The 13,700-nt window shown below is 34.9% G+C and overlaps 1 protein-coding gene and 1 long non-coding RNA gene across 3 annotated transcripts in view; one reads left to right on the top strand and one right to left on the bottom strand.

Annotated features, from left to right (window-relative positions):
- The window catches only part of Vg (transcription factor vestigial), a 135,361-nt gene that overhangs the window by 36,086 nt on the left and 85,575 nt on the right, over nt 1-13,700 (bottom strand). For both annotated transcript variants that reach the window (XM_076377650.1, XM_076377657.1), the window contains 2 exons: nt 7,244-7,454; nt 5,617-5,775 (listed from right to left, as the gene is read on the bottom strand). In XM_076377650.1, the coding sequence (XP_076233765.1) occupies nt 5,617-5,775; nt 7,244-7,454 (370 nt within the window). The remainder of the gene's footprint in view (nt 1-5,616; nt 5,776-7,243; nt 7,455-13,700) is intronic.
- LOC143178812 (uncharacterized) lies at nt 10,064-13,293 on the top strand. Its single transcript, XR_013001854.1, has 3 exons — nt 10,064-10,364; nt 12,053-12,776; nt 13,121-13,293. It is a non-coding gene; the product is annotated as an uncharacterized LOC143178812 (long non-coding RNA).

Genomic DNA, 13,700 nt, shown 5'->3' with positions numbered 1-13,700 from the left:
TCCATGCAACATTTCAGGCTTTTTTGCGTTGTGTGATTGTTGTAGGAAATGAGTAATATCTGAAGAAGTAATCAACATAAAGATTGAACTAGATTCACGTATAAACGTATTTTAATTGTTCCGTAGTCATTTCAATCTCTGCCAAAGTAGATATGTATCTTTTTCTTACATTTATATTAGTAATGAACATAGTAGTTAATGCTGTTAGTTTGCGAAAAGCCTTAACGATGTTTACAGATTTAAAGTTAATTAGGATTAATAGAACAAGGTAGCGATACGTTTTTATCTTTAACGTTCATGTAATCAGGCACTATGCACACTATAATCAAATTAATGAGCATTTAATCAATTTATTGCAGAATCACTGAATTATCTATTTCTCTAATTACTTTCAGTTATGCAATTTTATGAAATACATTAAACAGATATTTCTATTTCAATGCTTTTCAAAACATATGCAAAAAACCATAGAAAACAATCAAACTAACCAATTGCAGATATGCATCTATTATTCGCTTTACGCAATAAATTTACCCTAGTAACATTTCCATCATTATCAACTGAAATAGAATCATAAAAATAAAAGATATCCGTAAAAATGATTTCAAATTGCAAGTATCAAAGTTCCCCGAACAGAATCACATCCTAACTACACAGAACATTAAAGTTACTTTTCAAATGGATATTCGTCCTCCGAAGGCGATGTTGACAAGAAAGCAGGATGATCGTTCGTATCGGGCAAGCGTTTAAGGGGCCAAACGTTTTATCGTTCATCCGTATCGTTTGCCTCGGTCCCTCGACCTTTAGCTCACGTCAGCCGGCTCCTGGTACCGACTTGTAGCCGGGGCAAAAGCGTACCAGATGCAATTTCTCTGTCACAAGAAGTGATTCTTGCGCGAGGGAGACAGAAAGAGAGAGAGAGACAAATTTCCAGGCGAAATTGCAATTTTGGATGGTACGAAACGCGGCAAGGCCTGTTTAATCTCCGACGTTCTTTCCGCCACGTGGACAGATATTCGTGTCCTCGCGAGTCCGTCGCCTGTTGGTCCTACCATGCGAACCACCGAGGCTTCTTTTAACTCATTAGCCAGTGAAATATATTATCGGCAGCCGAGCAGAGGAGGCTAATAACGTCTTTAGCTTGGTTACTCGAGACTCGAGTAATTGATAACTGAGGAAGGAGAGTAATGCGATTAAGGGGTTCACGTATCGTCCATCTAGGCGCACAGAAGTTCTTTGATGTACCCGTTGAAGTTATGTTTACCGTCCAGTTCCTGCTTGATAAGCCTTGCACGTGACGATAAGGGACGTACAGATTCCTTTCCATGTTGTCGTATTTATATTAAATTCTTCTATCTCTGTTGATTTGTTTCAAGTTGAAATACACTTTGTAGATGTACAATTGTGGATGCAGCAGGCTCTCTTTTCGGTATTCTACTTTTTGGGTGAATAGTTTAGAATGACACTGAATATTTGCATGAAGTTGAAGTATGAATACGTGGTGCACTTTTTTAAAAGTTCTATTTTTCTTAGTGCTATATATGAACATCTAACATGAGCGTATGACAATCATTAGTAGAATAGAATACTTACTTTTCTTTATGCATGTCCTAAACGTCTTTTACTTAGCTTCAGATTTTCTGAAGAAATAGGAAGACATTTGAGAGTCGGATATTCTTTGTGTGGAGATCTGTTTTTTGACAATAACGTACAGTACAATAGAAAGCAATGGATCGTATCGAGGACATATAACTTCAATTCCTGAAAAGAAACTTACTTAAACTATTTCATTTCTGCATAAATGACATATGTGCAAAAGAAAAAAGAAGTCACTAGTCAAAACATCCTTATATTACCATTTCCCAGTTAAAGAGTACTAACTAAAGTATTTAGAATTTCTATCATTGCAATGATTGCTATGTTTGCTATTTATGTAAGCTGTCTTTTCAGAAGAATATCGAACCATTTCAACTAGTTCCAATAAGGATTTGAAATTACGCTAACGTTGATCTACATTTCATGAGTTCAAATTAGCATATCACGTACAGATTGTCACACATGTACATTTTCACGTGGAATTTATAAAGACTTGCTAATTCGATAAGACTGTCAATATACCAACTGGTCCCTAGTATGTCAATATACAGTTATCTATTATACGTACAACATAGTACCTATATTGGCTCAGTTATCGGTCTACACTATCTATTGATATACTAATTACTCCAAAGAGGATCTGTTACTGGCGAAAGAACGAAACCGTTTGAACATGTTAATGCAACACAGCGACATAACCCGAAGAGCTACGACTCAACCGCGAACATGTACTACACTGTAAGCTCAAATAATTTCCAACCCTTCTTATCGGTGCCTTTCTCCCTCGATCCTCCCAGAGGGTGCGTCTTTGTTCTGTGAACATGTTCACCGATTCAGAAGCGTTCACTCCTTGTACGTACGTTAGCCGGCATACCGCGGCTAAAACTGTCTCCTCGTACCCTCCTCTTCCCCCTTCGCTCTCTCATCCTTCGTTTCCTTCTCTACGCTCCTCCCTGAGTCAGCGTGCATCTCGTAGCCCCGAGAGCAGAAGCTCTTAATTTACCTTTCCTACGCCGTGAAAGCGTGGTCGCGATGAAACGGTCATGGGGTGGCAGGGGGTACGGGGGTGATGAAGAGGGGGATGAGCAGGGTAGGAAACGGGGTAGCGGGGTACAGAGGGGGAGGCGTACGGCACATAACAATTAGGTCGTGTTGTCTTGAATTCTAAGCAGGCTAGTGAACTGATCCTGAGTACTGCCGCGAGATAAATGCGGCCTTAAACGATACCGATATAGACGGGTTTGCAACGCCGCGATCGCTTGCCAAACTCGCTCGTGCCTGACAACCCCCTGCCCACCCTCCCTCTTCTGCCCTTTCTCGTTAGCAGGCCGTTTCTTTCGGGTACGCCCGACGCGGCCCTCCGCCAGAATGATTCGTTCCACTGCCGCCTTTCGCCTCCATTCAATTCCTTTTTCGGCAGTTATGAATATTTCTTTTTCTTATGGCTTCGATATTATTATGCTGCATTCTATTTTTTTTTAAACTGTAATACTTTTATTGTGTTATCTCCTTTGCGGCGCAGCGTTCACCTTATTAAGAAAGGTTATGTTGGTTTAGGACGTGACCATTCCCTTTTTATGTATAACGCATATTACGTTTTGCATTCTTGGGTACATGTATAACGTAATATATTAAAAATATAATTATCTGTTACAGTACTACTGAGAGACTTTGTGTTTATTTATTGTATTCAGTTCATTTTGTTATATTTTATTACCTTGTACTTGTTTATCTATGATTTTATTGTAGTTTATTATGCGTGTTTATCGTATTCATATCTTATTTTAAATAGTACATAAAAAAATAGAAAATTCGTGTGTTTGGAATTTTCTAATGCGAATTCAATATTATGAGAATTAGAGAACGGAACGACTCAACAATTTTTATAAGGTCTTTCAACATTTTCTGTAGATAAACTTCAATATTTTTTATCTATTTTTTTGTTACTGATTCGTTATTTTGTAGTTTACTTCTACGGTATTTTCTTTACGTTATCTTTAGTTTCGTTTTTTTTTCTTTAACGATCTTATGTCCTTTTTATTGTTCCATATTTTTTCTATTTTTATTGCTTTTTATTTCTAATCTTACTTTTATTTATTTGTTTCTCATTTTGGGTATATTTCCTCGAGTTCAGTATTACTTGTAAAGGCTCTTCATCATTCATTTAAGCTTCAATTGATTTTTTTGCTTCCCATCTTCTTTTTTCCCTTCCAATTTATGAATTTCTATCATTTCTTTATTTGTTTTTACATTTAAGCATTTAATCCTATTATTTTTGTGATCTTACCTTTTCTTCTTTCTGTTATTTTTATTCTTATATTCTTGACTTTTATTTCTCTTCTTTATTCCTTCCTTATCGCCATTTTACTCCCTTTCTACCTTTAATTTCTTTTTATTACGATCTCTTTGCGACTACTGTACGTCTCCTTGCACCTTTGCTTTTACTTCAACCTATCCCTTTGCTTGCGTTTTACGCCTTCCCTCGCTTTAACCCCTTTTTCTTCCTATCCTTGCGTTTGCATTTGTTTCCCTTCTCCCATGACTTTTTCGTCTTCATCGGATCCTTTCACATTCGTTTTACTTCCTCTCCCTTTCAATTTCTGTCACACCCCGTGCCTACATTTCCAATTTACTTCTCCTTTCCCTCTTTTACTCCCTTCTGCCCCGTTGCACGCACTTCTTATTTTTTTCGTCCAATTCTCCTGTTGCCTCTCGTATTCTCGCCTCTGCTAGTCCTGTCTCACGTACAAACTTCGTTCCTTCTTCTTCGTCTCTTTCCACGCGAGCCGACAGCGAGGGTTTTAGGTCTCGAAGCACGACGACGGTACAATTGTTACGTGGCTTGTTAGCGTTGTTACGGGCTAATGGCGCACTTTATTATCGGTCCCCGCTAGCACCGGCGTTGCATCCGCGGTGGATACACTTAAATCACCGCCCTTTGATGCATTAGCCCTGGTACATCGTTTCATGCTGTCCAATCTTTGACGCACTCGCTTCAATGAAGAGTTGAAACGAGATCGTAATTGGAACGAATCGAAAGCACAAGTTTTTTAGGTCTACGCATTGAGAGGACTATCTGAATTCGTTGGATTTGTCTTGAGTTTCTGGAATTCAGGATACTATGCTCATACGTTACTACTATGATTTGTCGATTGTCTTTTAATTTTTATACTCTGCTGACGAAGAGCTGCTAATACTGTGTTGGGATTGTTGGAGTCGTAAGCAACAATTTTTGTTTAGGTTAAAGTTTGAGTATTTATGCTATCTATGCCTATCTGTAGAATAATTTTCAATTTTTCACTTTTAAAATAGTATTATAGTTTAGATGTCCTTCTTTAATATTTTCTGAAGTCAACGGATTCACAAATTCTATAGTTGTAAAGCGAAAACTCGATATTAAAAATTTTATTTTCACATTTTCGATTCATTTTTTCAGGGTCACTTTTGGATTAGTATCAGCACTCATTACGCGTAATTTTGCATAAATTAATCAATTCATACTTGTAGTATATTTATATCATTAATATGTAAATTTGTTACCTTTGAGCTATTAGTAATTTTTATTAAATCATTTTTCTGTTTCTACCTAATAATATATGTATATTAACAATCTTAATTAATCTTTGATTCATATAAATACTATGGCAAAAATTATGTATTTCTTGCAACAACTATGTATAAAAATGACTTAATGCTGTACAGTAAAAATGTGTTATAATTCTTAGTCGCAACAAAACTGCCTAATCTGTAAATTAGAAATATATACGCTACCTACATATTTACTCATTGAAATTTCTCGAGCTGATATAAATAAGAAGCTCATAAATGAACAATATTTTTTTGACATTAAATACTATCAGTTGCTTTTCAGCCTAATACAGGTAAAGAAAATCATTTTGAAGAATAAAATGAGTAGTATTGCTAATATTCATATGTCAATTACTATTAAAAATTAGTTGGAACGTATATATAAAATATCTTTTAGTCTAAAATCTTTCTGTTAAAATTGTTGTTACTTACCCTTTAATTTATCGTTTGCTAGTGCCTTTTGAAAGTGTTCCTCCACTTCGGACGCGGCGTCTCCCCGATAATGAGTAAAGACTACGCAATTTGCATTCACATATTGCGCTCTGCTTTCACCGTCATCTGAGTCTTCCGCGGCGGTGCCAGTACCTACGGCTATGATAAAATAAGCAAGCTCAGGTTTGTCAGGATTTCGTAATGCCTTAATCAAAAAATGTTTTAAAACTAATTTAGTAATACGAATGAACATTAAACCATTAAAGGAATGATAATATCACATTTATCTTCTTAACTTCTGAATTATAAATTACTGACACGAAAAATAGGAAATTGAGATACTTTTGTTAAGTTTAACGTAATACACCTGTCTCTTGATTTAGAGGGCACTTCATTTAGGCGAGTTCTTTTTCCGCGGTGCATAATCTCTCGATTTACGCAGGGTTTCAAGTTATGTGCTACTTGCTTTTTTCTTCCAAAACCGAAAACTGAAGTAATACTTCCAAGTAAGAAGTACTCGAGCGATAAAGATAGCGACTTCATGGCAATTAAAAAGAGAACGCTGATGGTTTTAAATTACAGTTCAGACATCGACAACGAATCAAATTTATTATGATTTTTATGAATTTTTATTAGAAATTCTTTGTGAAAATATGTATATGATATGTACTGTTAAACTGTTTTTACGTGATTCTTTTCTGTGTAAAAAAACGCGTGAAACGGATAATCCTGTATATCGAGAGACGGGTATAGTTACAAATATTTTAATATAAACATAATTTTACAGAAGGGTAAGAAAAGTAATGATCGATCTCCTTTGACGCCATTTTGGGTATCCATTGCTACTAGTTAAATTAAATGAGTTCAAATAGCCATTAGTTAATCTGAGCTAGACATAACACTTCTCATGCTGCCGTAGGTTGGTGGTTATTCTTCGTTCAAATTTTTCTTGAAGCATTAGATACTGAATAAAATAGATATTTAATAAACTTTATTTTTATTATTGAGAATTATTACTGTGGCAAAACACTTAAAACATTTTGAATAGTTATTTAAAGATGCTAATTTTGCATAAGATAATTTTATGAATTAATTATAAATATTATGATTTATAAACGAATCTAATTAGAAGCATCTACTTATAATTAAAGCTACTGCGATAAACGCATACGAACTGTTACTTGTATGGCTCGTATAAACACTAACATCTATCCTTCAGATATAATATAATTTTTTGATATTGAATTTTTGAAAGAAACAGGCATAACCGATGAGAACACCATGATCTACTTCGTAATCTCATTTTCGTCGTCTGATCACATACCTACCGATTCCCCTGCACGCAGTGGAATAACCAGGAAGAAGTTAACACTAGCATCAATTCTGTTCGCGATAAAAGAAATTCATAATCTCATAATTTGTTAACCTAATTATTTTCGATTCCTCACATTTTGTAGTAAAAGTATTGTTTTAATATTTCACCATCTTTTTGAATGTATTTCAAATTAACAAAATTGTAACTATTTTTACGAAACTTGTAGAAGGGAATTAAAATTCAATAGATTTAATAACTTTTATCCAAACTGCATGCAAATGCAAAATTCATAAAATTATTGTTTCAACTCACCGTCCGTCGATCTATCATCGTCTAACGTCCTCGATGGTTGAGAAGTGGTTGTGGCAAGGAGTGGCCGTGGTTGTGGGGTTGGTCTTGGTGATGCTGGACTCGGTGCAGAACCGACGGAACCGGCGCTGCTGGGCTGCCCTTGAGGAACACTTCCGCCAGCGCTGCAAATTTCAAGACCAGCCGCCTCCAACGATCTTTGGTGAACATTCAACTACAAAAAGAATACCGATTTTATAATTAATTCATGTATATATTTTATATTTAAAAATAGGGTTGAAAGTTTGATACAAAATTTGAGTAGACAAATGCAAATAAACTACTATGGTTTCAAAGTGAGATATAGGTAGTCTTATTTGAATCTTCTTTACAGAAGTCTGTTATACATTTTAAACAATATGATTTTTTTCTTGATTATGTCACTTACAACTAATAATTTGCAACTTTCATCTTTTTCTTGTGTAGTTAATTGTAACTTTCAATTCTTTAGTACTATCAGAGCTTGATTAATTCGTTTATTTTCTACCGAATATAATTATATAAAGTACCTAATAATAACGTATTAGCTATAGCTAATTTAGTTTAATTGTTGTGCCTATAATATTTCATAAATATAATAAATCATACACAATCCTCCAAGAACACATGAATAAAAATGAAGAAAATCTGACCTAAGTCCATTCTTTGGATTTTTCGGAGAACCAAAAAAGTACGTAAAACCATTAAAACTCAACTTCAAGAGAAATAGAATTACTATTATACAAGAGAATAATTATTTCGAAATTGTCTTGAAAAACGCAGAAGGAAAAAGATTGTTTAATTAGATTGTAAAATTGAATTGTTTTCGCAGTTAATTGATTAATAGATACGAGTCTTCGAATCCGATGTTTTAAATTTTTGAATTATTTTCCTTCTTGAGTGCCAAATACTTTCCTTAATAAATGATCGTGAGATAAACCTAATTAATGATACACTGTTTACGTGCACGATGATTAAGACAATCACAGTTTAAGTAGAATCTGAGGTGTTGCTTTTGCATAGCTTGTTAAATTTCGCAATATCCTTTCACTTGACGATTTTCACACGCTTCTGCCATAACTTGTACATTGTACGCAATAACTATTAGCTAGTTGTGATGTTTGTAATTATCAAAGTTCGAATAAGTAATAACTTGCAAGCAGGTAATTTCTAGTGTTTATGTAATATGTAGCTATAAACTAACAAATATTCAGGGAAACTTATTCTGTAAGAAATGATTCCTATTAACCTTATTTTGTCTGCACATTCTTTTTACTTTATCTGTTAATTGTAAATAACTAGAAATAAAATTCCGAGACTGTTTGATGAAACAAGAAATGCTGAATTTCATTAGTTTCGACGTTCGTATTTTGTTATAAACATATACATTAACAATTATGTAATAGTTTATCCGCTTTCGTTACGTATTTTCTTCAAAATAAAAAATTTATGTTAAAAATTGAATATTTGTATTATACAAATACTTAAATTACGAATTACAAAATTTCATCCCTACTTCAGCAAATTTTTAATAAGAAAAATATAATAAATCAACATAAAAATATAATTCTGGTACCAACGATAACGATAAATATACTGCCTAAGAATCTTTTGGACTTTTTTGTTTTAGCCCATCCACAGTGCTCCAATCATCAACGCTAGCGTGATACAATTTTTAAACATAAGTTAATAGCGGGCGAAATAACGAGAAGAAACAGTTAATTGAAAGTATGTAAAAAAATATTATGTATATCAAGAAAGTAAATAAATAAACTGTAAAAAAGAGTCACAACATTAGATGTAGCATTCACTTAAAAAAAAATTCCGAAAAATTGTTAAATTTTGCAATGTTCGCAGAGAAATATCCCCTTAACAAAAAGAGTTTATTTTTCAAGTATTTAAATATTTAAGTACCTTTTCCTTATAATGAAGTATAATATAAAATATTTTATACCAAGAAGTTTAAACTCTTTTTCCCAACAAAGCTATCACCTATCACCTATCTTAATTACGAATAAGAATCTCAATCAGAATTTATTTAATTTTTTATTGTGCCCGAAATTCTGTGGTACACAAAAAATAATTAAAAGTATTGATAGAACCACCCTCATTAATAAATGAAAGTTAAACTAAAATATTTTACCAAAAAGCAATGTAAATAAAAATAAAAAAACAGATCAGACAACGATGTCACCAAGCCTTCCCAAAGCTTCAATCACAATACTGACCACAACTCCACTGTCTATTCCATCCTATTTCCCTAATCACTCCATCTGACCGCGGCAATCAATGTCTCGAATACCAACGAGCCTGCAATGGGTGACAGTCATATCGATGTTGGGTCGAGGCTACACCAAAATATCGTCGGCTCAGGGTTGGCAACAAAATGCCTGTCGATTACTCCCATATTCAACCAGTGCCGACCGGTTTATTGGATAATTCGAGGGATTTTACCGCCCTGCCTCATCCCCTCCCCCCATTGTCTGTCTGCCCGTCACCCCGTGAATACTCTCATGGAGCAAACGGCGTCTAGGTTGACGTTTAGTAGGTAAATCGTACGAGCGACGCGTCCTTAGAAGAGGGGTAGCCTCCATTGAGCACATACCGACGCCAGGCGTTGGCGTCCATTGTGCAAGCTGCCCTCGTCGTCGGTCAGACTGCAAATAGCGCGAGAGCTATGCTATGCGCACTGGCATCGTCACGACTGGTCGCAACGAGACCAAATAGGACGTAATGCTCGCTATTCATTAGATCCTAAGGATGCAAATGCCACGCTGGGTCATGGCATTCTGCTCGAATCTTTTCGAGCGTGCACAGACCACGACGCGATACGATCGTGCCCAACTAGCAAGCCAACTATTCAGCCACGCCGAATCGAAAGATGGCACCGAGACGCCTCGTCCAAGCTTGATTGAGACATTCCTCGTGGAGAAAGGATTTGAATGACGGTTGACGTACGGTTTCAGATATCTTCTGTTTGCGATCTTTCCTGCGATCTGGAGTCATTAATGCGCTTGCGTTACGTTGGCGATGACAGGGGATTGTCAGAGAAATGTCTCAAAATTTGGTAGTGGTAGAATGTATTCATTTGTAATGTGTGTTAATGGTAAGTTGACAGTCAGAAGGAATTCGGGTTTGATTGATTATAGTAGAATCCCCTGTCTGTGATCCACCTTTCCTAACATCGCACACGTCAGTGCATGCTTTTGTTTTGGCAACCGAGTATGTGAATGTACTTATGAGATTGAAGTTTCGTTACTAATTCATAGGCAAAATGGTAGAGACCGTCTGTGCTCTTTTGACCCCTAAATTCGCTGAAGAAATAATGAATGTTTTTATTAATGCAATAGTTGAATGTGATTCATATAATGCCTATTTGAAGAATATGACCACTATTGGCATGCTGACTTGTTACTAGCTGCTATTCAATCTTAAAAAATATCTTGTACTCTAACACAAATATATCGCTGATAACATAAATGATATGATTTATTCTACGTGTTTCTTCTAAGCTTGAGACTAGTAACGTATTCATGTCAGAGCGTAATATATTTGTTGGTAGACTCCATAGCATTACATTAACAATGATATTATTCATTGTTCGTTCTATGTAGAGAAATAGTTGGAAAAGTGAATGGAGCTGAACTGTTAACTTTAGCTTTGAATTGACATGAAATTCATTCGTGTGATACAAGCATGTGTACATTTGTTAACGTTCGCCGACATTGGTCATGGTATCTGAAAACAGACTTAAGATATTTATCACATTGTGCTGGTCATGTACGGCTAAATACTTTGACTTTGCAACAAGTGGTGTAATAGTCTTTAGCTACCGTCTATTGTTAGTACAATCTAAATAGTTACGTTATTAAAACTACATTACAGTTGATTTGTGAATGAAATTAATAATAAATTCGCCATATGTAATGGTTTGTAATAATTTCGACATGTCAAGTTCTGTTAGGAAACAATATAACCTAATAAAATAATCAATATTTTTAAATATCGATATTAAATACTTTAAAAATATACAGCTATTTGCCGCAAATATATATCTACTTTCGTTTCTAAAATTTTCTATAACGGATATAAAGAATTTTTAACTACGAACCAGTTTGGTTATGCAAAGGTTTCAACAAGAAGTGTTAGAAATTTCAGGGGATAATTCTACATGCCAAAATAAAACAAAGGTCAGGAATAATGGAACTGCATTAAATATGTCTGATTTAGAGCATATTCTACTCTCTGTCTGCAGTAGCTCTGCCAGATGCACCAATGTCAGTAGAATAAGTCAATCAGACATATTTCAGACGCATTTTAAATGGACCTTCAATGCCTAATCACTCAAAGACAAAACTTCAAACACAGTGCTATCATTTTTAGTTTTTTAAGAATCACTCTTAGAAATTTTTGACACCTATCAACAAACACCTTAAATAAAAAACTTACTGAACTTTATATCGTGTTACAAACAACTTACTGAATTTGCAGTAGGTATAACAATATTAATATAGTGACCAAGTCTGACCTTTAGTGGAAAATGTTTTGGGATTTTAAGGATATGCTGGAATATAATAACAGGATCCATAGAGAATAAGCATAGAAAGATAGCTGAAATTCATATACCATGTTCACATAGAATGATACAACTTTTACAAACAAAGACAATACGGTTTGAACAAAAGTTAAAACCAAAAAGTACTTGTAAATATGAGTACTTGTAGAGACAATTACATCATATTTCTATACAATCAATATTTGGAACATACAAAATTTAATTTTAATTCATTCCAGGGGAATGCAGTTTAGAGAACTGCTTCTTGTTTACTCATTCACAGACATCAGGTCACAGAGGATTTCGCGGAACATCGCCAAGATACCCGCGAGCGTAGACAATTGATGTCAACTGCAATTCACGCTAGACGTTCTTATCCTACCTCGATCAATTCCTGGGGACGAGTTTAGCGAAGACAGCGTGCCACCTAGGTGAAACCGTTAGCAAGGTGCATCAACTCAAAAGCGGAACCGATCGGCCTATCTACCGCCCACTTCGACGTCAATTAATTCCGCGCGTATAATCCGCGTCGCGATTATTCGAGGAACTCGGAGGACGCGATCGTTTCAAACGGAAACCAGCCAAGCATTCCAACGGCTACATAATTTTAACTAGCATCCACATTGGTCGGTGGCTATCGAGACCTGGTCGCGTCGCGGCGGGAGTCGAAGGTCAACAGATTGACGAGCGATCGAAAGTGAACGGCGCGGCTTTGGGCACATACTGGCTAATACAAGCTAAGTGATCGTGTTAGACGATCCTCTTGCATTACTCATGCTGCACCCGATGATGACCAGCGGAAAGAAATACAACCGTATAAACAGCGGCGTGTCTTAATGACGATAGTTGAGATTTCCTTCGTGACTTCGGGGCCAAATGTCTCCACGCTCAGACTTCCGGGAATGGAGTGAAGTTATTCACCAATAGGAAAGATTATCTTCGTGATTATCGCCGATGCAAAAGGTAACGTCTTCATTGCTTCTTATTTAACTGAAAGTAATCGGCAATTGATGTGTGGGGGTAGTTTTGCGAATAACTGAACAAGAGACTTTCAAAAAGATTTCTCAATAAAGATGACGAGTGGTTTTAAGAGTATTTAAAACCTATACTTATAATGGATTTGGTATGCTATATAAAGGAATTTCTATATTTGATTTTTCCTTAGTTTTCACATGCATATGATAAAATCTGACGCATTTATAGTCCCTTGAGTACAGTTAAAAACGGAGATATGTTGCCACTTGTATAATTCGTATAAAATTGTAACGACTTGCGACATCTGTTTTACTTTCATATCATATTTTTAGATTAACATCTTTATAAGAAAAAATAAGGTATTTAATCTCACAACGGCAGTGTTGAGCAAAGCGAAACATGGGTAACGATTAAAAATTATAATTAATAAAATCAAGTTAGTATTTAATGAATGAACAATGAGTAATGAGTAATTCTGATTAACGAATATTAGAAGTAATTGAAGCTGTTGCAATGAAAGAACACGATTATTGTATTAATTATTCATCACGAAGTAATTGCGCTTTTGATTATGATTGAATAAACAATAATGGTATTGTAAATATTATTAATAATGATGAAATTTTGAATATTTCATTTTTAAATAAATGAACAAATAATCTATTTACCTAGTAAGAACTGATAAAAATCATGATAATGATTGTAAAAGTACAATTTACTGTTAATATAACTCTCATTTCAAATCTTCTACCTAGTATAGTGTACACAGTATGTTATTATGATAATTCAGATGACTAATTTACAAGCACAAATTACAAAAATTATTTATGATTACTGATTTATCTTAATAACAATTAGTGTACCTGATTGAAGATTATAATTACCATATAATTATCCATAACAATTTCAAAA

The sequence above is a fragment of the Calliopsis andreniformis genome, chromosome 1 (assembly GCF_051401765.1).
Source record: "Calliopsis andreniformis isolate RMS-2024a chromosome 1, iyCalAndr_principal, whole genome shotgun sequence".
In the NCBI taxonomy this organism is placed as follows: Eukaryota; Metazoa; Arthropoda; class Insecta; order Hymenoptera; family Andrenidae; genus Calliopsis; species Calliopsis andreniformis.
The sequence above is the reverse complement of the archived record's forward strand: the minus strand, read 5'-3'. Positions and strand labels throughout refer to the sequence as shown.